Source organism: Rhamphochromis sp. 'chilingali' (assembly GCF_963969265.1).
Source record: "Rhamphochromis sp. 'chilingali' genome assembly, chromosome: 12".
Lineage (NCBI taxonomy): Eukaryota > Metazoa > Chordata > Actinopteri > Cichliformes > Cichlidae > Rhamphochromis > Rhamphochromis sp. 'chilingali'.
In genome coordinates this window covers 4,442,357-4,467,948 of record NC_137939.1, presented here as the reverse complement: position 1 = coordinate 4,467,948, position 25,592 = coordinate 4,442,357, and the positions used below count along the sequence as shown (strand labels likewise).

The following is a 25,592-nucleotide window of genomic DNA, read 5'->3' as shown; positions in this document are numbered from 1 at the left end:
TTGCAGTCCACCACTTCCAAAGACGAAAGGTGAGACCAGCGTAGCACTGCGGCTGGATGGTGACCCCTGTCTGTGGTAGAGAGAAGGAGCCGAGGCTGGGAGAGCAGCTGTGCTGTGATTCGTTAGTACCGTCTGGATAGGTTGGAGGATTGGTTGTTAGGAATTTGTTTGGGCGGGTCGCAGCAGAGCTGATCCAATCTAGCAGGGCCTAGCACGAGCGAAGAACTCAGCACCTGGCTGGCTAATGTCACCGTTGACGTGAGTACGGCAGCCAGAAGGCACGTAGGTAGCTATGGACGTTGCAACGCTGTTTGCAACACCTGGATTCGTCACAATGAACAGCAGGAGACTCACTTGATCTGTGCGCAGGAATCCACTGTTCACCACTCCATTGTCTGCCACTGCTCATATCTCGATAATGTTTTTATCTACGGCCGCTGCTGCCCCACTGTTAGCTGTTTACACTCGGTTAGCCGTTAGCCCTTTCTTCCTCGTGAGTTTCTGCTTGGTTCAGTAGCCCACCCGAGTCTTCTTAGCCGATGTGTTTCAGCGGCTGTCTGCACCAACAGCAAGACAACGGGCTCCCTGCACAGCCGATGGAAGGCTGAGGAGAAGATGCTGATGGGATTCCTTTACATCCTTTTAACGGGTAAGCTAAAAATGCCTAGCTTGGCCTGTCTTCCAGCTGTATGTGAATTAGGTTGCTCTGAGGTTGGTGGCTCATATTCTGGTGATTATAAGATAACCAGGTAGGACTTTGTCGTTGGTTACACATTATATATGTATTCACCCACGTGAAACTAAAAAAACTAACAAAAAATCTGCTTAAAATCATATAAGTGGGCAAACTGATTTCTAACGTTACAAAACTGTTTCGTTAGCTTATATAAACAGTAACCACTATGGTATAACTTTTACTGCGAATTGCATCGGAATTGCTCAGCTAAAATGTTTTTCAATGTGACCTTCATGAAGGTCTTAGTGAGTGCTATTTTAAAATGGACAGTTATTGCAACTTTGATGAATTGTTGGGTGACATCTGAGGCATCTAGTCCACTGAAATCAGGTAGAAAGCCTATCAGGCACATCTTTACGGCTTCACAAACCATTAACGGATCACAAGGTTGTAGCTGTAGTTTCCCACTCCCACCAAAACTGGACTCTCTAATAATGAACAAGCAAGAAAATGGCTACTATTCTTTTGTTTTTGTTATTTCCTTTCAGGCCTGCTGGGTGCTCTGTGGGATAGAGTGACCGCTTTCGGTAAGCCTAGAACTGATTTAAACCTCCTGCATTCACAGGCTTGCACTTTGTATGTCTAAGTAGTTTCCTCCTGATCCTCAGGTGGGGTCAGACTAGTGGATGGGGACAACAATTGTTCTGGCAGAGTTGAGGTGCTTCGCCACAAGGAATGGGGAACTGTCTGCGACTACGGATGGGATTTCCGGGCCGCTGATGTAGTGTGCTTGGAGCTAGGTTGTGGCTTGGCTGAAAATGTCCATAATGGTCTAAGATTTCGTAAAGCCAGTGGACCTATCTGGCTGCATCAAGTCCAGTGCTCTGGACAGGAGAGCAGTTTATTACACTGCAGTGTTGTCCTCAACAGCAACCTGCACTGCACCCATGAGAACGATGCAAGCGTGAAGTGCTCAGGTGAGATCGAACAGTGCTGAGAACCAGTGCTGAGTCATTTCTGCTTTGTTGATACATAAAGACTCTGGACTGAGTGTCAGTGTCATAACTGAAAAATGTAATGTAATGTTGTGGTTATATTTTTTTTCTATTCTCTCAGGTACTCTTTTAACACCCATCCTCACCCTGATGTCACCCCACACTGTGTTCTTCCCCGGGGAGTCCGTTCGCTTTGTCTGCAGGGTTCTGTTGGGTCATCACCTCAGTGACTTTCACCTGTACAAAAATGGAGTGTCCACACCGCTGGTTACACAGAGAGCAGACCAGACCCAGAATATGATGGAGCTCACCCTGTCCGATGTAGAGACTTTCCACCAAGGCAGCTACAGTTGTGGGTACAGGATCAAGAGTGGCTTTCCTACAAGGCTTCTCAGTTCCCCACCCAGCAACGCAATCAACATCACTGTAGGTGAGTCACTGCTGCTTTGACAGTAACACTATTGCGCCATTGCCCTTTTCAGTTGCACATTATGTTTTGTGCAATCTGCTGTGGTGTGAATCTGAAAACTCAAGAACACTTCAGATGTCTTTTGTGTCTTTTTTTTTATCATAAGAGCCTATGCAAAAGGATCAGCATGAACAGACTCGCAAAATATTTTCTGCACTCACAGAGTGCACAGAGGCACCTCGGTGGGAGACATCTTGATAAGGAAAACTGACCTTGAAGATGTACAGAGTGTTAGCAGGCAGACTGGTTCAGACTGGTTAGTCACACCCAGCATGTCTGCCATAAACAGATGGGTGCTCACACAGCAAAAACAGCATTTTAGAAGCGTCTGTGCAGATTTCTGTTTCCATTGTACGACATCTGACTGTTTATTAATGTGTGTCAGATTATTAAAATGTTATTGATGACTGAGAATGAACTCGACCTCAGTTCCCTCAACTGGCTAGAAATGTTCAGATTAGATAGGAAAATATACTATATTGCCAAAGTATTCACTCATCTGTTTACACACACTTAAAAAATTGAGTGACACCCCATTAAAACCCTCTATAGGTTGTAATATGATATCAGCCCACCATTTGCGGCTATAATGGCTATTCTGGCAAGGATTTCCATAAGGTCCAGGAGTGTGTTTATGGGAATTTTTGATCATTCTTCCAGAAGGGCATTTGTAGGTCAGACACTAATGTTGGACAAGAAGCCCTGGCTCGCAGTCTCTGCGCTAATTCATGCCAAAGGCATTCCTTTAGGTTGAGGTCAGGACTCTGTGCAGGCCAGTCAAGTTCTTCCACACCAAACTTCCTCCTCCATGTCTTTATGGACCTTGCTTTGTGCTATGGTGTACAGTCATGTTAGAACAGGAAGGGGCATCTGGGGGCCACTGTTCCCACAAAGCTGGAGCATGAAATTGTTCAACTTGTCTCGGTACGCTGAAGCATTAAGAGTTCCCCATAATCCCCCTCCATAAAACTTTACACTTAGCACAATGCAGTCAGACAAGTACTGTTCTCCTGGCAACCGCCAAACCCAGACTCATCCATCAGATTGCCAGACAGAAGCGTGATTTGTCACTCCAGAGAACTTGTCTGTATTGATCTAGAGGCTAGTGGCGGTGCGCTTAACACCACTGCATCCAACGCTTTGCATTGTGCTTGGTGACGTGAGGCTTCGATGCAGCTGCTCAGCCGTGGAAACCCATTCCGTGAAGCTGTCTACATACTGTTCTTGAGCTAATCTGAAGGCCACATGAAGTTTGGAGGTCTGTAGTGAATGACTGCAGAAAATTGGTGGCCTCTGCCAACTCTGCGCTCAGCATCCGCTGTCACTCTGTGACTTTTTACATGACCTACCAGTTTGTGGCTGAGTTACTGTCTTTCCCAATTCCTTTAATTTTTTTTATAATACCACTAACAGCTGAATTTGGAATATTTAGCAGTGATGAAATTGCAGGACTAGACTTGTTGCTCAGGTAAAAAGTCCAGTACCACACTGAAATTCACTGAGCCCCTGAGAGCGACCCATTGTTTTACAGCTGTTTGTAAAAGCAGTGCCTAGGGCAGTGGTTCTTAACCTTGTTGGAGGTACTGAACCCCACGAGTTTCATATGCGCATTCACTGAACCCCTCTTTAGTGAAAAATAAAATATGATTTATTTCAAATTCAAGACATATGTTTTTTATTGGTGCACAAAATGAGCCATGCATGTCACGGTGGAGGCTCTGCCGAACCCTTGAGACCGACTCACCGAACCCCTAGGGTTCGATCGAACCCAGGTTAAGAACCACTGGCCTAGGGGCTTGATTTTACACACCTGTGGATGTTGAAGTGATTGAAATACCCAAATTCAGTGATTGGAATTGGTGAGTGACTTCTTTGGGGAATTTTGTTTTTTAAAGTATTTTGACCAAAACTGAAACCATGTTGGATTTTTCTCCATTTGTCCATCTTTTTTGACATTATTTTAAAATTCTGACATTGATTAACCAGTTTCACCGTTTCATTTTTATTGGCTGGTCTACAGTGGAGCTCCTGACTCCCCAGCACTGGTACAACACGTCCGCTGAGGCCCCGGCTGGTTCTGTCATCAAAGGCCAAAGTTTTAATATCACCTGCTCCACCCTACAACAGTACCCCGGGGGTTCCTTCCAGCTGCGTTTGATCCGCTCTAATGGCACAGTGCGCCAGACTCTGCCCGCACTCACCCCGTCCGTCACTTTCACCTTTCCTAACGCCCAGAGCTCCAACGAGGGCTACTATTACTGCCTGTACCGGGTCCAGCTAGGTGGGCGTACCTTCGTCTCCAGAGAGAGCCAGCCCCTGCCTATAGCTGTCAGAGGTGAGACTTTGTTGCATGTCGATATAAAAAAACATGTTTTTTTGTTTTGTTTTTTTAAATATTCGTTTTATTTAGATATACAAGTTACACATACCTACAGAAAAGTCCTCTCGTTCTCAGATCCAGATCCCATCCTGAGTCCAATGGGTATCAGCTGGCTCGTGTCTGGTCTGACATTTGTGGTGGCTCTCATCATCATAGTCATTGTGGCCAAGGTACTGTGTAATAAGGAGAGGAAGCCCTCAGAGCTGGAGAGAGAGACCAGAACCTGTGAGTTCCTTTTTCACCTGCAGCAGAGATTTGAATAACTCTCTTTTCTGAAAGCATCCTGTGTATGTACCCAAGGGTAAGAAGTGTGCTTCTGTTGGCAGGTGTGGACAACACTTATATTGCTTTATCGACAAACAAGCTGTGATCTGGAATGCAGGCAGCAGATACCTGAAGGTATTTCAGTACATAATTCTTGCACGAACCACAAGGTGCACCGGATTATAAAGCGCACTGTCGATGAATGGGTCTGTTTTCATACATATGGCGCACCGGATGCTAACATAGCTGTGTCGCTAGCGATCACGTAGCACATCATTATATACCAGCTAGCCCAACTTCAGTAACCCTACAAATATCACTGTTGTTAAGTTTTCTGTCTTCATTTATGTTGGAAGTGATAGCAGAGCTGTAAGTTTTAAGTTTTTCAGAAATCTCTCAGTCAGAACATGCAATATGATGTTTAGGAGGAAACTAGCGAGCTAACTTCCTGCTAACTTCTAACTCCATTAAATTTTATACATTCTGTTTTCATGGATGCCTGGATGTTAAACTTAATTGTTACACCCGGTAAAGGCAAGGCAAGGCAAGTTTATTTGTATAGCACAATTCAACAACAAGGTGATTCAAAGCAGCAACGCTGATCATTTTATTAAAGATGAAAGAATTTAGACAGTTTTTAACTCTCAGTGATGCTGCAGTGTTTTGGACCTGAAAGGGACGGAGTTTTGGACCCAGATTACTGTGCGAGGCTCCTGACTACGGTAGCCGTAATGCTCCGACAATCCGTCAAGCGGTGCGGCTTCGTAGCTTACCAAAGACATACTAAAACATTTTTTGACAGATTTTTGAGCGCCGTGTACCACATAAAATCGGTTCAAGGTCAGTACGCACAACCAGAATTCATACATAAGGCGCACCGGATTATAAGGCGCATTGTCGATTTTTGAGAAAATTAAAGGATGTTAAGTGTGCCTTATAGTGCGGAAAAATATGGTAACAATTTATCTTCTGACAGGGATAGAAGTTTATTAATTTTTGCCATTATTTGTTTTAAAAAACAGTTTAATGTGGTGTTTTTTAGTATATAAACTAGCGCTGTCGAAATTAACCGTTAACGCAAACTAATCTGCCATTACGGTCAACGAGATTAAATTTTTAATGCAATTAACGCATCTGGAGTGCAGTATGTCAAAAAATCTGAAATTTTTCTGTCAATGTATTTTGGGCAATTTGTCCAAGTGGAGGTACCCTGGCACATGTGCAAATGGGGAGTTGTTCTGAAAGTGACGGGCAGCTGAACCAATCAATTCAATATTGAAAATGATAAACGCACATTGGCTCGCTCAATGGGAAATTTGAGTATTAAAAAAAAACAAGACGGAACAGTCAACCGACATAAAGTATTATGCACATTGTGCAAGAAGGAATTTTCTTTTCACCGAAGCACTTCCAGCTTGAAATATCTCATCGACGTGAAGCATACATTAGCTGGGGATGCTGCTAGGACTTTGGCTAAAGCGTCACCCAGCTTGCGACAGTACACTCGCGCAGCATTGGGGACTCAGTAAGTCTACCTCGGAAATATTGACTGACACAATTGCCAAGTGGATTGCAACAAACTGCAGACCTATTAATGTCATTGAGAACACGCGCTTTACATATCTTTGGTTCCTCGTTTCAAAGACTTGAAGTGCCTCCCCAAGAGTGGCAGAGAGAGAGTGGATACATGTTTATGGAGTTTTTTGTTAACACGAATGTTCAAGATGTTCAATAAACGTGTTAAGTGTGTATATTTCCCCTTTTTTTCCGAGTCTGTTTGCACATGCAAATTTAAATGCAATTAATATGAATAAAAATGAATGATATTTAATCGTGATTAATCAAAATTAATCCACAGTAACCCTGTGATGAATCTGATTAACCATTTTTATTGTTTGACAGCACTAATATATATATATATATTATATATTAGTGTATGTTGAAGAAAACTATTCAAATTCTCTTTGGATTTAAGCATACATTCTTTGTGTTTACTCTGCATTTACTTGATTATATTGCATAAATGTCAGTTACAAGCTTAAATACAAAGTTGAAAAAAAATGTAATTGCAACCAGGCTATTGATCAAGTAAATAAAATACAAACATGAATTTCATGTGCGTTATAGCCACTCTAGTAGTTTAATTTATTGCTTATATGCTTTTGTAGAATTTGTGTCTTGACTGACTTATTGGAGAGTAATATATATTTCCCCTTTTCAAGCCAATTTTCAGGGCTCTCCGTGTGTCCTTCATGGATCTAGATGGCAGGAGATGTAAAAACAGAACCAACCAGCTTGGCTCCTAATCTACCACACCTTTTGGAAAAGGTGCCAGCTGGAACCATTTCACTAAATCCTGGATGAGACAGTCTTTACTTGTGATTACCACCGACCAATCTAAGGCTGCGTTACTTCGTTCGTCTTTGTTACTGTGGCAGAACAAAAGACCTGAGTGACCATTCAGCGTTGCATCGTTGTGACACTACCACAGAAGACTGTGTCTGAAATCCCTCACTATAAAATGTATGGGATCACTACATGCTATTTAGCGGACTCATTCAACCCCACAATGCACTGCAAACAAGCCCAACACGGAAGAAGAAAAATGGCTAATATGAGAAAGGAAACAAACTGCCACAGAAGTATGTGCATTAATCATTAGGGGGAAAAAAATCCTTGGTGTAATATATATTTATCACAAAAATGCATGCCTGTATTTATTTAGTCGACACCTACCCATCATATTTGAGTAGCATAATCCTCTACACAGGACTCAATGAAAAGTAACAAAGCGTAGTGAATGATTTCAGACACGGTCTGACGGACTGTAGAAACTATTTCTGGATCCAAGTCGATAAAGACTCAGAGTAGCTGTGAGATTCACTCAGACATGACTATTGCTGTGATGTATGAGGTGGAAATTGCTACTAAAAGCTAAACTGGGGAAACTGTGACGTAGGTATCTATGTATATGTAGTTTTTTTTTAAAAAAGTGACGCTAATGAGAGGCATTAAAGGCTCGATGCATACTTGCCTACAGATCAATGATCCTTAAAGAATAAATTGCCATTTTTGTATGTAAAGTTCAACACTACTATGCATCTTATGTCATTAACAATGTAATGAAGAGGTTGCTGTTTCAGAATAAACCGTATTCTGTTTTGGATAATACTGTGCACGTCTAGTTAGCCCTCTGCACTTTTACTGCATTCTTTAACATTTGCACACTAGAAATCATAAACTTGCACATGACAACTTTTACGAATTTGCTGGTTGTTTGAACATTTTGACGGTTTATGTGTGTGACTGTCTTGCAGGCGCTTGAGCAACTGCTTAGATAATGATAGCCCACGATGATTACCATGCAGCTTAGAAAGTGTGTGTAAATGTATTTGTGCATTTTTATTTTTTTTTTGTAGTAAGTGGGAGTGCTAATTTTAGTGCAAAGTGGATTTGTGGGGTGGGGTGTGGTTGAATAGTCCACACAATTACCTCCTACCTTATTTCACGGAACACTTTTCCTTGAGTTTGTTGGAAAAAGTCAGGAGGTCAAGGAAAGGTGTGAAGGAGATTGAAGGAGGGCTTCTAGCAGTACTGTGCAGTGCTGAAACTACAATATCCAAAATGCACTTCTTAATTCACCCGCATGTGTTCTTTACCATGTCGTTTCATGCAGGACTTATAGCCTAACAAAATGAGACTACATCTTATTTTCTTATTTCATAGCTGGATGGAGATGCAACACTCCAAACCTTCCAGCTCCCTGTTCACTTATCCCGGCTGACATAAAGCTCCATGATGATCCAAAAGTGTGGCAGTACAGACACTGCAAATGCAAATCGAACTGTTGTGTTCCTTAAAGATCTAAACAGCTCAATCTTATATAAATAAACCTGTTCTTCATGTCAGGTAATTCCCACCAAAACATACCTAGAAGCAGATTTTATCACAGTAGCAATCCTATTAGTTTGGGAGTGATAAACAGCCTGTTGTTGAGAATTCAAAAGAAACTGGTAATGGAAATGGACATATTTTAATATTTACATGATCTGTGCCAGGTTGTCACTTTTCTTAACTGTTTTCATGATGGTCGTATGATGCATCCCTATGAGATTAACTCAGAAGCTTGGTCTAATCTATCCTATGCCAAACACATGAAGCACTGAAGCACCTTTCCTTAGTATTCAGAGAATTTGAGTAGCTCTTATTAAAAGCTGCCTCACAGATGCAGATACGTCTGGGTCACTTCCCTCATGCAAGAGCGCTGCTAAGCAAATCTGACTATTCAGCTGCACCCTAGCATTCATGCACCTGTTTTTCTTTTCCTTGGTCCCTTTCAGTGTGCTCTGCGTATGTGTCCCCTGGGGGTCTGAACACTAAAGGTTTCAGTCAGCCAATGGCACAGTGGCTTCATAGTGTTATGGAGGTCACTATGCTATTGATTGAGCAACTCTTCCACACCATTGTTTCTTTTTGGTTTTTTCAGTGGCCTAACTGGGATTTCGGGATTATGTTTTTTATTATAGTACAAAAAATTAATTTGCCATAGTACTAGAAAAGAGGAGCAGGAGCAGCGACGTGTAAAAGCCTGGCTGATGCCCAGTTAGAGTATTGTGCTGGTGATTGTAGAAACCAAATAAGTACACTAAACTCATGTTCAAGAAACCAGCTGGAGATGATCTGAGCTTTGTGCCATGGTACAAGATTATTATATGCTCATGTTACTTGAGCCAAATTCTGACCGTACCACCCAAATACTGAAGCAGAAAATTGAGACTTGTGCTTTTCCGGTCTTCTTTTGTTGAATTTTAGCGAGCCTTTGTGAATCCCAGTCTCAGCTTGCTGTTCTTAGCTGATGGGAGTGGCACCCAGTGTGGTCTGCTGCTGCTGCAGTCCATCTGCTATGCATTCAAAGTTGCTTATCTACATACCTTGGTTGTAATGAGTGGCAATTTGAGTTATTCTTGTCCGACTATTAGCTCAAAGCAGACTGACCATACTCCTTTTACCTCTGGCGTCAACAAAGAAAACTGCTGCTCACTGGATATTTTCTTTTTGCACAATTCTCTGTAAACCCCAGAGATGGCTGTGTGTGAAAATCCCAGATCAGCAGTTTCTGAAATATTCAGACCAGCCCATCTGGCACCAACAACCACGCAGTGTTAGAAGTCACTCAAATAATCTTTCTTCTCCCATTCTGATGGTCAGTTTGAACTTCAGCAGGTCAACGTCTACCTACCATGTTATGGGCTAATAAGATATTTGCTTTACCACGCAGGTGAATAGGTGTACCCAATAAAGTGACTTCAATAAAAAACAAAATACCTAAAGCTTTAAATGTTTACATATATAAGCTTCGTTTTTAATAGTTACAATTTTGAAACAGGAATACAAAACAAATCACAACAAACCCGGCTGATGTTAAAGTTGGATTATGTAGTACAAAAATATGATATCCAGCTTAATTATACTGAATCAAATCATAACACTGGGGGCAACAGCTCGTCTAGTGCACCTTTTACATTTTTAACCCCACCCAAACTTTTTTTTTTAAAATCTCCAAATACACAGAGGCACTTGCATTACAGCTGGTTTGAAAATGTCCAAAATATACTTGATAACTGAAAAATGGAAACATTGTTGGACCCGTAAACTACAAATATTTAAAAATACACAATGAATTCAAAACACCTGCATTACTAGCAGTATGTTGAGGGAAAAGGGTACATACTGAATAACTAAGTGGATATGCAGGTTGGGTTGACGCAGTGCCACGAGTTTTTGTTTTGAGGGAAATAGCCTGTCAAAAAATATTGAGAGAAATGTATGCATGTTGTACAAGTTTGATGTTTATTTAAGAAAAACAAAACAAAACCCTGCCACCCAAATTTTGGTCATGCAGACAGATTCACTGTGAACTGCAGAGGCTAAAAGAGACAATCAGCTGAAGCTTTAAAATATGAGCTTCAAAATCTTGCGTGATACTCTTTGGATGTTTTATGGTCAACTGCGGCCATATTTGGACTAAGCTGTGGACGATCATCTCTTAAAACCTCGACAGATCACTTGAAACTGCAGATGGAGGGACAGTTTGTGTCCAGATAAAAAAGAGGAAGATTTTAGTGTGTTTTAAAGTGGTGGGCTGGTTGATTCGAGTAGTGATAATGTACTGAAGCTCAGTGACAAATAAACATTTTGCCTAAAAGCATAAGCAGAGAATGTACTGCTGTTAAAAACACAATCTTGCATAAAATGTCTAAAATGCATGCATTTAATCATGTGCATTCCTTAAAATTCAATATAAGGAAATAATGGTTTTAAAAAAAAAATCATTTTATCCCTTTGGGGGTTTCATTTGTCTCCATAGTGGAAAAAACTAAGTAGAGGAAGACTGCCACAGCCAGGAAGAACACAAACTGAACCCACAGTGGGATCAGACGTGATGACTTTGGTGCATCTGGAACATCTTGACCTGATTTCATGGGTGGCGATTTAGCGTAGGTGCTTCTGTAAGTGGACGGAGTGTCATACATGTCGGGTCTGGAAAGGAAATCGGGGGAAATCATGCATCAGCACATAGTTAAAATTCTGCATCTCAAACTAGTATGATATCGCTTGTTTTTATCTGGCATGAAAATTGCTCCCACAAACTTTCAGTTTGATAAGAGGTCAGTGCAAAATAATTAGAGCCTCCTAAAATATTACTGGTGTGCTTTTGGACTGATGGTAAGACAGAATATGATGCTATGCATATTCTAAATTAATGCTAAAGGAAATGTTAGATAATTTTCTGACTACATTACAAGTTATTACTCTGCATCAAAGATTAAAATTCAACTTTAGTAACGTGTGAACTTAAAAGTTTCAAATTAAAATGAATTGTATTACCAGTGCATCAAAATGTTACATTGTAGCCTGTCTAATTACACTTTCTTTTATACACTGTAATTGGTTCACTTTTAACAACACATCATTAAACACCAGAGGTGGGACCAAGTCATTGTTTTGCAAGTCTCAAGTAAGTCTCAAGTCTTTATCCTCAAGTCTCAAGTCAAGTCTCAAGTAATGTCAGGCAAGTCAGAGTCGAGTCTCAAGTCACTGGTGTAAAAGTCCGAGTCAAGTCACAAGTCTGAAACTTTGAATTTCAAGTCCTTTCGAGTCTTTAAAAAAAACAAAACGAAAAAATAATGTTGCAGTTATATGCTAAATGTAAATATTAGACCATGTAATTTTAAAATCTGTGTTTTTCTCAACACATGACAAAATAGTGAACTTAGAAAATATACACAAATTGTGAAATTGCACCTCTTTAAAATGCAGCTCAATTAAACCTAGCTCCAAGAATAATTTTCACCGACAGTTCTGAGATAAGCTGCATGTTATTCTTGGATGCGGTTGTAGGACCGGCTTTAAAATCGCATGACAAAAATATCATACACATTAAAAAAAACTGTATCACCAACGTAGCCTGGACAACATTTGCTAGTTAGATGAAGTCAGCTATCTCATCTTAGCATATTTATATGCATATTTATAATCATACGGTTCTTGGAGTGAGTGCATACACTCATGAAGTTTAGTAACTTCAGGTCACTGCAACAAGCCCAGGTACAGTTTACCGACGGATGGGTGCAGGACCTTGAAACGCACCGTGTAGAACATAGGTGTCAAACTCTGGCCCGCGGGCCAAATTTGGCCCGCAGCCTAATTACATTTGGCCCGCGAAGCCATACCAAATTACTATCAGAGCTGGCCTACTGGTATTATACAGCTAATATATATATTGTTTAGTATTAAGCTTTGCTTGTTCCATATTCAGTTTTTCAGCAAGTCTTTGCGTTTGATAATTGTTTCATTGTTGTTTTTCACAGTGTTTGAGTCCATAAGAAAAGATTCATTCAATAAATATTAACGTTAGCCCGCGACTTTGTTCCAGTTTTGAAATTTGGCCCACTGTGTATTTGAGTTTGACACCCCTGGTGTAGAACGAAAGACCATCGTACGTATCATAAGTTTACCAGTCTCACAAATTGTCGTCATAAATACACATTCCTTAACCGTTTATTAATAGGACCTTTGAGCTCAACGGTAATTAATTAGTAGTGGAAATAATTTCTGGTACCCATCACAGAAATGTAGCAGTGACAATAATACTGTATGCTGTAATCGTACTGGGCAATTAGTGATACAAAAAACCTGTTTTATCCTGTGAATAAAAGTATATGTTTTTGTCAATGTACCATAATAACAGAAGCGAAACGCAATATTGTGTCAGGACAATTCACTATTTATGCACAATAAACACAATAAATAAAGGAGCATAGCGCGACAATTTCTGTTCAGCGCCAGACTTGCTTGTAACCTATATCACTAATTATGTTATGAAAATGACGTATTAACTACAACAGCAGACTGACCTTCGTGTAAATGCTTGGAGCAGACTAACCTATGAGCTGGAGTGTTCTGGGACGTTATAATTGGTCTTTGAATGGCTGCAATCCAGGCCATCCGTCGCGTCTTTGTTACTTCGGAAACATGGCTCGAACAATTTCTCTTCAACGACGTAATCCGATAACAACCGATCTCTTTACCCGTCGGCTTCCCGTGGCTGTCATGCGACCGGCTATTGCAGTTAATAATACAACAGCTTCTTGACATTTTTGTGTTTCTTTTTATCGCTGTATAACTGATTTCAATTGAAAGCCTGCGTGCGCTAGTACCGCTTGCCACGAGTTCCCAGAATCCTTTGCGGTTCTACCCGTGAATCACGTCACATTTTCAATCTCTATATAATATGCATGTTAAATTTTATATTTGGGGTAAAATATCAAGTCTTTTCAAGTAAACCGGTTCAAGTCCAATTCAAGTCCCAAGTCATTGGTGTAAAAGTCCAAGTCAAGTCACAAGTCTTAGAACATTTTTTCAAGTCAAGTCTAAAGTCATAAAATTAATGACTCGAGTCTGACTCGAGTCCAAGTCATGTGACTCGAGTCCACACCTCTGTTAAACACCATATCTGCCTCTGAACGAGGAGGAGGTGAAAGCGTAAAATAGCAAGAACACTCAAAGAACAAATAACCAAAATCATAGACATAAGGTTTGCCCTGAATATAAGTTTCTTTCTAAATAATAATATATGATCCAAGAGTTTTGATGCGTATGGGTAGTTTCTAGGAGGGTTGGGCATTAAATGCAGCTCAATACTGTACACTATGGTGGCCTTATAAACACAAGTCAACCTCTGGATTTAACTAAGTGAATAGCAGAAACCTTTCACTAGATAATTACTGCAGTTATTAATGTGTTTCTGCTGGGAGCAGGTTATTTAGTCCTGACTGAAGCACACCCATGTCAGAAAACATATCCTGTGCTTGTGAGAAAAAACAAGATGGACCTGATGGGCCAAATTATTAGCCCTGGAGCAAGCAAAGAGAACAACTAAAGAGACTGCTGAAACTATTAAAGTTGGGTTAAAATTATTCAGAACATTATTTAAACCTGGAAGTTTTGCTTGGGAGCATAATTTGCATAATTTTATCCATGATTTGTAATCGTGGATAAAGGTCAAGTGGTTTGATGACTCCAGGTCTAACCTGCTCTCGAGGGATTGCTCATCAGGAAGAGAAGAGAGGAAGCAATGCACCCATCATGCCTAGTGCCTCCTGTACAAGCCTGTGGGGGCATTGTTATGATCTGGGGTCTAGGATCAGCACAGTTATGTGCCCAAATTAAGAGGTCAGCTGACTATCTGAATAAGTGTTATGACCAGATTTTTCCATCAGTGGATTTCCCCTCCCCTGATGACAATTCCAGTTCATCACACTGAAACTAAAAGAGTAGTTCAGGGAGCACAAGACATCATGAATCCTGACATTAACCCCACTGAGACTCTTTGAGCTATGCAGAGAAGACTTTACGCTGTGCTCCAACAATACTGTCATCAATACAGGATGTTGGCAAAAAATTAAAGCAACTCTGGATGGAAATAAATGTTGTGGGACTGCATAAGCGTATTGAAATGATGACACATCCTCACAAGGGAGCTGCCATATTAGACCATGCAGGAGGCACAGCATGAGATAACCACTCACTCCCTGTGAGCCCACGGGACAATTACCTGTGCTATTCTCATAAAAGCGCAATGGGACATCATACAGACTTTGCACTAGAGAGCTGTCAGTCTAAATGATTCTTTAATGTGACATGGATATTTTGATTTCACAACTTCAGAGCTGCAGATTCTTAAAACTAAAACCAAAGCATATCCTTGTTTTTAAAGAAGATGAAAAAAAGCAATGATTTGAAATTCATTTAAACTCTTAACTCTTAAGGAGGTAATGTATTTTGAATGAAAAAGCATTCCGTTGCTATTTGCATTTACCCGGTGGCTTAGCATTTTGAGGTTGAAGTTTGTCTGCAAAAAAAAAGAGGTATGACCATAGATACAAAAATACTTACTCGTTACCATAACTGCTTCTGTTGTATTCAGGCTTGGGCTTCGAGTAGTTCGAGTAGGATGTCCTGTAGAGGGAGAAAAAGGTTAAAAAACAATTGTTCATGAAGGGTTTTTGTGTTTCTCCCAAAAACAGCAGTTTGTAAGACTTTCACTCACTCGTGCTGATAATCTCTCTCATTCCACTCTTGTCTGGCCCTTGGGTAAGCCCCCCTGGACAGAGACACGCAGCAGTTACTAACTTAAGATTGTTTTGTTTATTTAAATGACTGAACAACAGGGGGGATAAAAGCAGGAGAAAGGGAGTTCACAGGATGGTGGAGGATTTGTGAGAAAACTGACCTGTCACCTGAGGCTTCACTTTTGGTCTGCAAAATAGAAACAAGAAAATTATGAAATGAAATGAGTACTGTTCCAGGTCAGACAGGTATGGCATTTTGCTACGTGTAAGTACAACTAACACATTTCTGCTAGAATCAAAATGCGTCTTTTCACTCCAGAGTAATGCAAAACAATTGAGGCCCCACCTGAGGCCTGTACTACGAAGCAGCATTTCATCTTATCTACCCAACCTCAGGGTTAACTTAGCAAGCTGATAACTAGCTTTGTGTGACTGGTTCTCCTGGCTGCTGATGTTAGCCTAAATGAAGTCCAGATAATGGGAAGACAAGCATAATATCTTGAACTCGCTTTTGCAGTACAGACCTCTGGAAGGAGTGCGGAAAAGATACTTACGGGTGTCCTGTAAACATAGGTGACTTCCTCCTCTGAAAGAAAACACAAATATCATGTTCACTACACTGTTTCCTGCACATTCTTAACTCTGACTGTAGTGAATGACGTGATCAACAACCTCTCATTTGAAACAGAACAGTAAAAAGCCTAGCCAGCTGCTTGGCTTGGCTAGGTGTTTCTTTGTGTGGAAGACAAAAAACAACAACAAAAACAACTTAAATATAAATACTAAAATGAATTATTAAATGCACTAAAACCCTACAGATAAATAAATTTTTGTACTGAAAAAGACCCCACTCTTACTATCTAAAATTAATTATGAAGCTACTGTCAATCATTACCTTTTTATTTGTTTATGTCTATATGTTCAATTGCTTTAAACGAGCTTAGGACATTGTATCTTACTGGCCTGCCTTTAAATAATAAATAATATTAATAATTACACAGAAATTACTACGATGTAATTCCTTTACTAATTTATAGTCTTTGTAATTACGATAGTATAGAGTTTCCACGCCTTTTAAAGGACACGAGACAAATTTGACACATATATGAAAATGTGAATCGCACCCTCTTCTCTGTAGTAGGTTTTGTCAGGTGATGGTTTGGCTCTTTTGCCTTTAGCCATGGCCTCTTTCAGTTTCTTCTCATACAGGTTTCTCGTAGATTCTGTGAACAAACAGGACACGGGGAACCTTTATTACAGGTAAAACTATTCATCTAGGAAAGAGCTGTAAAGTTAGCTGACACGGATACTGATTCAAAAACGGGCGCATAGGAAACAGTTGTATCTGTGCCACTCACCGACCACAGGTCCGTGCTTTATTCCGTATTCATCGAGCAGGTCGCTGATTTCCTGCGCCGATTTGTCACTCAGGGAAGACATTTTCGCTTTGGCTTATTTAAAAATGTGTTATTTATCTCTCTCTGGGCTCTCCTTTCGGTTATGTTTTGCTTGTAGTTAGTTTCAGTTACCAAAAAAAGAAAATAGATAGACCTCCTCCCAACGATTATGGCTGAGCGCTCGTTTTGTTGCACGATTTGGCGGGAAGAGCCTCAGTAGAGCGTGCGGAGTCGAATGTTGGCGTGGGAACGTGGAACACCTCAAACCCCGCCCTCGTTTATTGAGCCAAATGTTTAAAAAAAATCGCACCTTAACTAAACTTTTACATGTTTCCGTTTCCGTTTGAGGAACTCTTCTTTGTTTATTTTTTTCTTCCTTTTAGTCGATTTTCTTTCCAGAACCGAAACAGCGCCACTACTGGGCTAATGTTAATAAGACTACTGAGACCGAAGTTTCTGATATAAAATGTCGACTTTTTGTTACACGAAACAGTTCACAAAAATAGAAAATGATAAAAATCTAATGATAAATAAATAAATAACATCATAATATTTAAATATTTAAACTAGTCATGTCCACATGAATTATTGAGGAAAATCTAAACGAAATCTAAAATCTTAACACTGACAGACACCAATTAGAAACTATATTCATGAATACGAATCAGCCCAATTTACAAAGAAATACAAAGAAAATATAATGTATATGATGTGCCTTAAATATATATATATATATATATATATATATATATATATATATATATATATATATATATATATATATATATATATATATATATATATATATATATATGAATGTTTTATCTTGTGAACTATAAACATGTAGGATTATAACTTCCACCTGTGTAAAAAAACAAACAAAAACAACACTTTCTTCCACTGTGAAAAACAACAATGAAACAATTATCAAACGCAAAATCGTGTTTAAGTTCTTGAGCAGCACCACTTTACAGATAAGAATCTCCAACAGGACTCACATGAACCGGAAACCATAGTCAGAGCCCAACTTTAGCTTTTGCCTCTAACATATCTTTGTACTTCATTCTTTTCTGGTTTATATTTGTAAACTAGAAACCATTGTTACGGAGTAAAAGGTCCCACAGGATTTCTCTCTGAGATGTTGTGGAGTGAAGTTCTTTCTACTAAACTTAATTTATTCCAGGCATGGTTGTCTTCACGAAAAAAATGGAGGACTGTTTAACCTCAGCTCAGAAAACATCACTGTGAGCATACCTTATCTGGAATTCATGCAATTTAGCATCATTTTGAACAAACACAGCTCTTTATTAAGCAAAAAATCTGCACAACGACACATACTTAACTTTACACTGCATTCTTTACAAACATGTGCGAGCACACAAACAAGTTTTAATGACCAAGGACGTTCCATAGCCCTAAAAGAAGAAAACCTGGTTGAGCCATTCTCCTTGATCCGTAGCCAACCAGAACATCAGCAGTCCCATTCCGGTCAGCACACCCATCTTCAGTATCAGCTTCATGATGCTGCCACCCTGTGGGACCAAAGTTTAAGCACGTGAACTGAAAATAACCAAATCACACAGAGCAGACATTCAGTAATGAGCTGTGATTTCACACCTTGTGTTTTTCTGTGCAGGTTTGTGTGTTGCTGAGGTCTGGCTCACTCTCTGCTAGCTGAGCTTTGGGAGGATCACAAGCAGGTTTCATTGGCAGGGTGTTGTCAGGCTCCCTTGGTTCCTGACCACAAACGAAACAATTAAGTCATGTGTTCATTTATGTGTATGCGTGCATGTCTCCACAAGCAAAAAAAAGAAGAAGATTTTCTTACATCCGATGACTCTGTGGAGCTCAGGTCCTCCCTCCCGCCGTCTGTGGAGCTGCTGAGTGACTCTTCATCACTGCAGGGAACAAGAGAAAGCAGCGTTTTGGTTGGGACGGGAAAAATAAGGTTTACACATCAGGAATTCTCCTTACCTGTCACTTTCATAGCGAATGACTTGAGACAATGGCTCTGCACAAAACTGAACTTTTATCTGCCTCCCTGAAAAATGCACAGGGGAAAACAGGTTAATTTATGAAAACGCTTTCAAAATGTTACAGAACTTATTCTGATTACATTTAGAGACTTGTCCTCAGCACTCACCTTCTCTTTCATTCTCCTCATCGCCATAAAAATCGTTGAAAGCTTTGATTCTCTTCTCTTCTTGCTCCCAGTTCCTTTCTTCTTCATAGTCCTCCCCTTCCAGCTTTCCCTGCTGAGAGATGCCAGAGGCCTCAACATTGTCGAAGAAGAAGCTGTCATCGAGGGATCCCTGGTAGGAGGGGCTTTTAATTTTGAGAACTTCACTCTGTACCTCAGAGTAGCTGATGTATTCTGGGTGGTCCTGGTTAACACCTGTGGGAGTTGTTTCTGTCATGTCTCCTGTGGTTAACAGGTATTCAGTCAGAAGGCTATCAGTATTTAATACATCAAATTCCCAGTTGAGGATATCTGCTCGATCTGCTCTGCTCGTGCCATATATCTGACTGTCGGCCGGCTGCTTGTTGTTTTCAAGCTCTTGAAGGCACCTACGAGCCCCGTCGTCATCACTGGAGCTGTAGTCGCTCTCAGATGTGTCTTCTTCATCGTCAGACTTGGTCGCGGCTGTGCTGCCTCTGTCTCCAGCTGCTACGTCCATGCTCATCAGATTCTCAGCATCCATCTCTAGATCTCTGCTGTACAGATACCCATCTTCCTTCTCATCGCTGTACTCAGCGTGGTCCATCTGTGTAATATCTTCCACAGGTCCTTCCATGAAAGCATCCTGCTGCGTGTATGAACTGCATTCAGATGTACCGGGCCCAAAATCTGGCCTGCTTTCCTGATTTTTTGTCCCATCTTCTGCATATTCACAGGAAGAAAAGTCTGAGGGGTAATCTGCAAAGCTCTCACCTGCCTCTTGGTGCTCATCCCCTGAGAAATCTTTCATTTTCTCTGCATATTCCCCTTTATCACTTTCACCAGTGAGCTCCTGCAGATTTTGCAAGGATATGCAAGGAAACTCTGAACTAGCTTCCTCAGGATCATCCCCGTAAATGTTTTCCACCTCTTCCTCCTCCTCAAGAGGCTGTCCGATAACATTTTCCTGCTGTTCGATTTTCATGCCCTCACACTCAGAATCAGATGATGTGTCTTCTTCTTCTTCTTCTTCTTCTTCTTCTTCTTCTTCTTCTTCTTCTTCTTCTTCTTCTCCTTCTTCTTTTTCTTCTTCTTTGCTTTCTCCCTTGTCCTCTCCTACCTCTGCAGCTTTTATCACAGTCTCATTGCCTCGGTCAGGGAATCTTTCCAAATAGGACACGTCCCTGTCGCACTCAGCCTCACCTCGCTCCTCGTTTCTAACTTGAGGGTTTTCAGCATCCTCCGGGGCCAGAGGTTGTCCCTCAGCAAAGATCTCGTCCTCCTTATCGCTGTCGTTGAACTCATCACTGCAGCGCACTGACATCAACAAATCCCCTGATGTCTCTGCCACTCCTATGTCCTCTTCCACACCCTCATCATCTTCTCCAGAGACGGAGCCTTCGTGCGCAGAATCTCCATCTGAGCTCATGTAATCCTCCTCTGCTGTTTTGCCACCGTCCACGGCACCGATCCCCTCACCTTTAAAATCCTCCTCATCTGTTTCATTGTCCGACTGCTCTTCGTAAACATTTTCAACCGTCTCTTTGGTTTCAAACAGAGCTGCCGCTTCACCTGTTGCTTCCTGGAGCAGTGCCGCCTCTTTATTGTTTGTTGTTAGGTTTTCTGTCCCGTCTTCATCAGACTTTTCTTCAAAAGTTAAATTCTCAAAGTCCAAATCTTCGTCCGGGAATGGAGGAACAGATGTCTCTGTAAAAACAGCATAATCTGAATAGTAATCTTAAAAACAAACAAACAAAAAAATGCAAAAAAAGTAATATATGTGTATCTATAAATGCCAGAAATAACCACATATGTATATCTTACCTGAAAATGCATCTGTTAGGAGATCAGTAAAATCTTCCATCTTTACAAAGACAAAACCAATAACTTATCTTAGAAGTTATATCGAGACAAAAAATTAATGCATTGGCACAGATAATCTCTCGTCTCAGAAAGGAAGAGCGCACGAAGTAACTCTCATCTGTTGTAGCTACAAGCAGCTTCCTGTCAAACAGACCGTGCAGAGGTTACATATTTAAACTGAAACATTCAATGAAATGCACGACACAGAGTCTCCACGTGATGTTTACCTACCATCAAGGATGAAGATTTAAGATGATTTTCTCAGGTTCCTCTGGAAAGCAAAGTCCAAAAGTGATGTTTTGTGTTTTCGCGTTGCTGCAGGAACGTACCTTCATGAGCTCATGAAATGATGTCAGCTTTGATGTGGTTTTGGTTTCAGGGGCAGAATATAAACTCCAGCAGTGAAGCACGCAGTTCTTACTTGCTGAAAAAACTCAAGTTTATTGGTGCAACTGAGAGGAGTGCAGTGCCAGTTTAGGATCATTATAAAAAACAAAAAAACAAAAACATAGCTCTGTATTTTGTTGGTTCACATCATCCACTCATTAAAATCAAGCAAAACACTGCAAAAACATTAGTGATTGGTTTACAGCTCATGGCGGAGGAAGTAGCGGTGGTTGGCCTTCAGGTCAACTTCTACAGGAAAATGGTCGCTGACCTCAAGAGCCTGAAGTGTCAAAAGAACAGAACAAAAGGTGAAGTTAAGTCAGAAAATGAACTCGAGGGAGGGGTTTCTTTTGAGAGGTTTACCTCTGCCTCAGTTAGATGGAAACGCTCTTTAAAGTTGAAGGGCTGAGCTGAAGCTGGGACTACACTGGAAACAACCTCCGGTCCGTGCACGATGATCCTGTTTCACAATGAGGAAACTTTATAGTTGGGCATAAGAAACTCCAATATATGTGCACCAAGTCACTGTAGACACCGACCTGTCGTAGGCACAGTGTGTCTTCTCCCTGACGGTGGTGTCTTGCTCGTCTCCGATTAGCCAGTGAAATTTGGGGTCACTCCTCAGGCGCATGGCTCTCCATCCTTTGGTGGTGATGTAGCTGCACCCAGCGTTCAAGTCACCTAAGATGATCACATTCTGAAAGCACGCCATTAAAGGGAAGTTAAAAAAAATCATGAAAATTCTTACAAACAACATGATGAGGAACCAAGATCTTGCTAAAGAAAGCAAAAGGGATTAAACGATGTGTTTCAACCTACATCTGTCTTCCACTTCTTGTAAATCCTTTTGAAGACAGCGTACAGTTCATCGAGCTCCTTCATGGCGGTTTTCGGACTGGTGTGCTGCCCTATCAGGACAAAATCCTTCACCACTGAAAACAAAAAACATCACAAAGCGCCGCGGTCCAGTCTGACTGTGTGTCTCTCATTCAGACCTCCAAATTCAACAAAGGTGCAATTTCTCTGTGACGTTGATGGCTGCGTGAACTTTGCTGGATCTTTATTCACCTTTGATCAAGGTGAGCTTTAGTAGCAGCACAATTGTTTACAGTGTAACAAGATTCACTGAAGATTAACCTACAAGGTTATAACCCAACACTAACAGTCTGTGACACCTCTGGAACAGTGGCTCATCGTTAACATTGTTGTGAAGCAAATAATTAGAAAGCAAAAATCATTTAGAAGCCAGAGAACCTAATCATAAATCATTAAGTCGTTTAGATTTGCCTAGAGAAAACGATTCTGGATGACAAGTCAGAATCATTTTTTATTTTTGCCAGCACAAAGCTCTTTGAAGTTTCATGTTTTTCCCCCTTTTAACCTTACATGTAATGGGGGAGTGAAAGTGGATGATGAAGGGCCCTCTGGAGAAAACATCAGTTTCATTGGTCCCCTTTCCTTCGAGTTTAGGGTACTGATAATGCTCTTTGACCTTCAGCACATTGCTCCTGTAAGTCATGGGAGAGGAAAGCACACTAGGTTTAGCCTGATCATATAAGGAAACGGCTCAAATGCAATGGGAAATACAGCATGAATTACCTGTAAATGTAGACATATTGCTCCTTATAGGCCTTCCTCCCGAGCCTTTCGGTTTCCACGTAAGAGTAGGGGTTGTATTTGTCAAACCTGGTTAGAAAATAACATCAAAATTAAAGTTGGTCAGTGTTATTAAATGACACAGAAGATTCACCACATAAGCCTTGTACCTGTTAAGATCCTTAACCAAAGCTTGTATTACTTCTCCTTTAGAGTCTCGGACCTCCTGAATGAGACACAAGTCACACCGAGAAAGAATCTTGGGAGCAAAAGCAGAAAAAACAAAGATCCATCAGCTTTGTTCAGCTATCAATCTAGGTGTTTTTGTAGACACATAGTACCTTTAGCAGAATCCCCATAACCTTCTTGTTGTTTGCCTTGGATTCTCCAAAGCTCTGAATATTAAAAGCACAGATTTTAAGGGACGACGTGACATCCAGCAAACACAGCCCAACAACAAACAGCAGCCCTGTGGTCCTCATCGTGCTCTGCAAGCACAAAGAAAGTTTGCAAGAGCCTCACTTGTCATGTTTTAAAGTACGCTACAGAAATCTTCAGCCCCTTACCTTCAGTGCGTTTGTCACCGGGAGACTGATCTCAGGCCAGCAAAGAGCCATCTCTTCAGTGACCACGGGAACATACAGGTAAATGTGGGCGGGGGAGTCAGGGGGTGCAGATGTGTGGTGGATATGCTGTGTCAGCGCCTACTGAGAATGGAGCTGTATCTGGAACAGTTAAAAGCACCATAATGAACAATGACTCCGTCCAACTCAGAGAGCTCAGCTCTGAGTGCGTTTTGTCTCCAAGTTTGAGCGTAATCAGACAATAGATGCGGTCATGTGTCATGTCCGCTTCATGAACATGTGTGTAGAACAAATCCTCCTGTCAGTTTGGCAGCTGGTAATTACCACACGGTGCTGTTAAAAAGAACATTCTGATGACTGGTGCAGTTTTTACTGTGATGGCTCTGCCAGTGTGAGGCAGAGTGTGCAAGAGCACTCTTATAGGTGTAAAATAGACAGTGTTTTCTTTTTCTTTTTGGGACTACAGATGAAATCCGCATAGAGTGCCATTAAAATGGGATGAGCACTCTTAAAAATAGCACAAAGAAAACAGTTTATGTACGTTTTGTGTGTATGTGTTGTTATATTTTAACATTGTTTTGTCTTTTGTGGCTTTTCTTATTGTTGTTGCTTTAGTACCTTCCAGTAATTGTTCTATATTACACAGCAAAGCATTTAATATGATGCAGTTAACATTTACATGTATAAAATGGGCCAGCGCAGTGCAGTGGTTAGCACTGTTACGTCCCACCATTTAAATTCCTGATTGAAGCCTCCTGGTTGCCCGAGGCCTTTCTGCATGGAGGTTGTTCCAGTGACTCGGGCTTCCTCCTGCAGTCTAACGAACATTAGGTTATATGTGATTCTAAATTGGCTGTGGATTTGAGAATGTGTGGGATCTGTTCAGGGTTTTCCTCCCCCATCGTCCCCATGAGCTTAAGTGGATAAGTAGCTAAGAAAATTAGCCACAGATTTATAAAATCATTTTTTTTGCTTAATATGATGCCTTTTATAAATTAAACAACCTGAGAATCTGAAATAGTTTTACAGCATTACACATCAATAATAATGACCCAGTGTTTTATATAAATAATGTAACTGGGAGGATTCATTTTGCTGCAGAGTGAATACTTACATACTTGCACTCTCTGGCCACTTTATTAGGTACACATTGCTAATACTGGGTTGGGCCTTCTCTTCTGTCTAGATCTGTAGTAATTCCTCATGGCACAGACTCAACAAGGTGCTGGAAACATTCCTCAGAAACATGATGACATCTACATTTGTTGGCTGTACACGCATGATGTGAATCACAAGTTCCACCACGTCCCAGTGGTGACTGTGGAGCGTGGTGACGCTGACATCTCGTATGTTCAGAGATGCTCTCCTGTATACCTTGGTTGTGTGCAGAAAAATCCCAGTAGATAAATGGTTTCTGAAGTACTCAGACCAGCCCATCTCGCACCAACAACCATGCCACAAAGTCACTTAATGCCCTTTCTTTGACATTGTGATGCTCGGTTTGAACTTCAGCTGGTTGCCTTGACCATGCCTGCATGCCTGAATGCGTTCAGTGGCTACCATGTGACTGATGTATTACCACATGTGACTTGGAAGATTAGATATTTGAATTAATGTGCAGTGGAACAAGTGTACCTAATAAAGTGGCCAGTGAGAGTATATAACTAATGAATGAATATGCTCTTAAGTAAGATGTGGTGGTGTTACTCTCAGTAAACTGAAGGACCTTAAAATGTCCTGCTGAATATATTAATTTAAAAAATAAACTTTAATGAAAATTATAGTTTACCTACAAAGTAGCTCATTGCTGTCAAAATAGAAATGACGCTCATTCCACTGACACACAGGTATGAAACTCACACTCCTGTCATCCTCTATGATCTCAAACTGGTTATAATCTGCACCAGTGACTCCATCAAAAATAGCTTACATTCTGGTTAACCACCTCTTCTCTCTCAAACCTCCCAAATACAAAAAATCTTGTGTGTTCTCTGAACAAAAAACAATTATATGTATATATATATATATATATATATATATATATATATATATATATATATATATACTAGTGTAAAACACTGTTTAAGGTCGTGACCTGAGATCAGTTTAATGTATCGTGATTTACATTTGCCCTTTCTTGGGGGCACACTGCATCTCACGCTATATATGCTGTGACATGTTTCAGTAAT

The 25,592-nt window shown here is 40.7% G+C and overlaps 4 protein-coding genes across 4 annotated transcripts; 1 reads left to right on the top strand and 3 right to left on the bottom strand.

Moving 5' to 3' along the window:
* The first annotated feature begins 114 nt into the window (after positions 1 to 114).
* On the top strand, positions 115 to 10,340 carry LOC308407804 (uncharacterized protein). Its single transcript, XM_080899684.1, has 8 exons — positions 115 to 649; positions 1,225 to 1,263; positions 1,345 to 1,653; positions 1,793 to 2,101; positions 4,161 to 4,475; positions 4,596 to 4,745; positions 4,847 to 4,919; positions 7,007 to 10,340. The coding sequence occupies exons 1-7, from the start codon at positions 616 to 618 to the stop codon at positions 4,888 to 4,890; spliced, it is 1,200 nt and encodes a 399-aa protein (XP_080755810.1). The 5' UTR covers positions 115 to 615; the 3' UTR covers positions 4,891 to 4,919; positions 7,007 to 10,340.
* A 273-nt stretch (positions 10,341 to 10,613) lies between these two features.
* On the bottom strand, positions 10,614 to 17,110 carry LOC308407805 (uncharacterized protein). Its single transcript, XM_080899685.1, has 7 exons — positions 16,777 to 17,110; positions 16,543 to 16,641; positions 15,973 to 16,004; positions 15,580 to 15,605; positions 15,397 to 15,450; positions 15,243 to 15,305; positions 10,614 to 11,324 (listed from the first exon to the last, which is right to left on the bottom strand). The coding sequence occupies exons 1-7, from the start codon at positions 16,856 to 16,858 to the stop codon at positions 11,114 to 11,116; spliced, it is 567 nt and encodes a 188-aa protein (XP_080755811.1). The 5' UTR covers positions 16,859 to 17,110; the 3' UTR covers positions 10,614 to 11,113.
* Positions 17,111 to 18,230: 1,120 nt separating this feature from the next.
* On the bottom strand, positions 18,231 to 20,837 carry LOC308406594 (uncharacterized protein; the record flags this gene model as incomplete). The annotated part of the gene is made up of 7 exons (XM_080897674.1): positions 18,231 to 18,347; positions 18,433 to 18,552; positions 18,644 to 18,713; positions 18,790 to 18,856; positions 18,959 to 20,048; positions 20,094 to 20,680; positions 20,798 to 20,837. The coding sequence occupies 7 exons, from the start codon at positions 20,835 to 20,837 to the stop codon at positions 18,231 to 18,233; spliced, it is 2,091 nt and encodes a 696-aa protein (XP_080753800.1).
* A 585-nt stretch (positions 20,838 to 21,422) lies between these two features.
* On the bottom strand, positions 21,423 to 23,436 carry dnase1l1l (deoxyribonuclease I-like 1-like; the record flags this gene model as incomplete). The annotated part of the gene is made up of 9 exons (XM_080899114.1): positions 21,423 to 21,503; positions 21,587 to 21,683; positions 21,763 to 21,920; positions 22,043 to 22,155; positions 22,610 to 22,728; positions 22,823 to 22,909; positions 22,990 to 23,078; positions 23,161 to 23,307; positions 23,386 to 23,436. The coding sequence occupies 9 exons, from the start codon at positions 23,434 to 23,436 to the stop codon at positions 21,423 to 21,425; spliced, it is 942 nt and encodes a 313-aa protein (XP_080755240.1).
* Between the last annotated feature and the right edge of the window lie 2,156 nt (positions 23,437 to 25,592).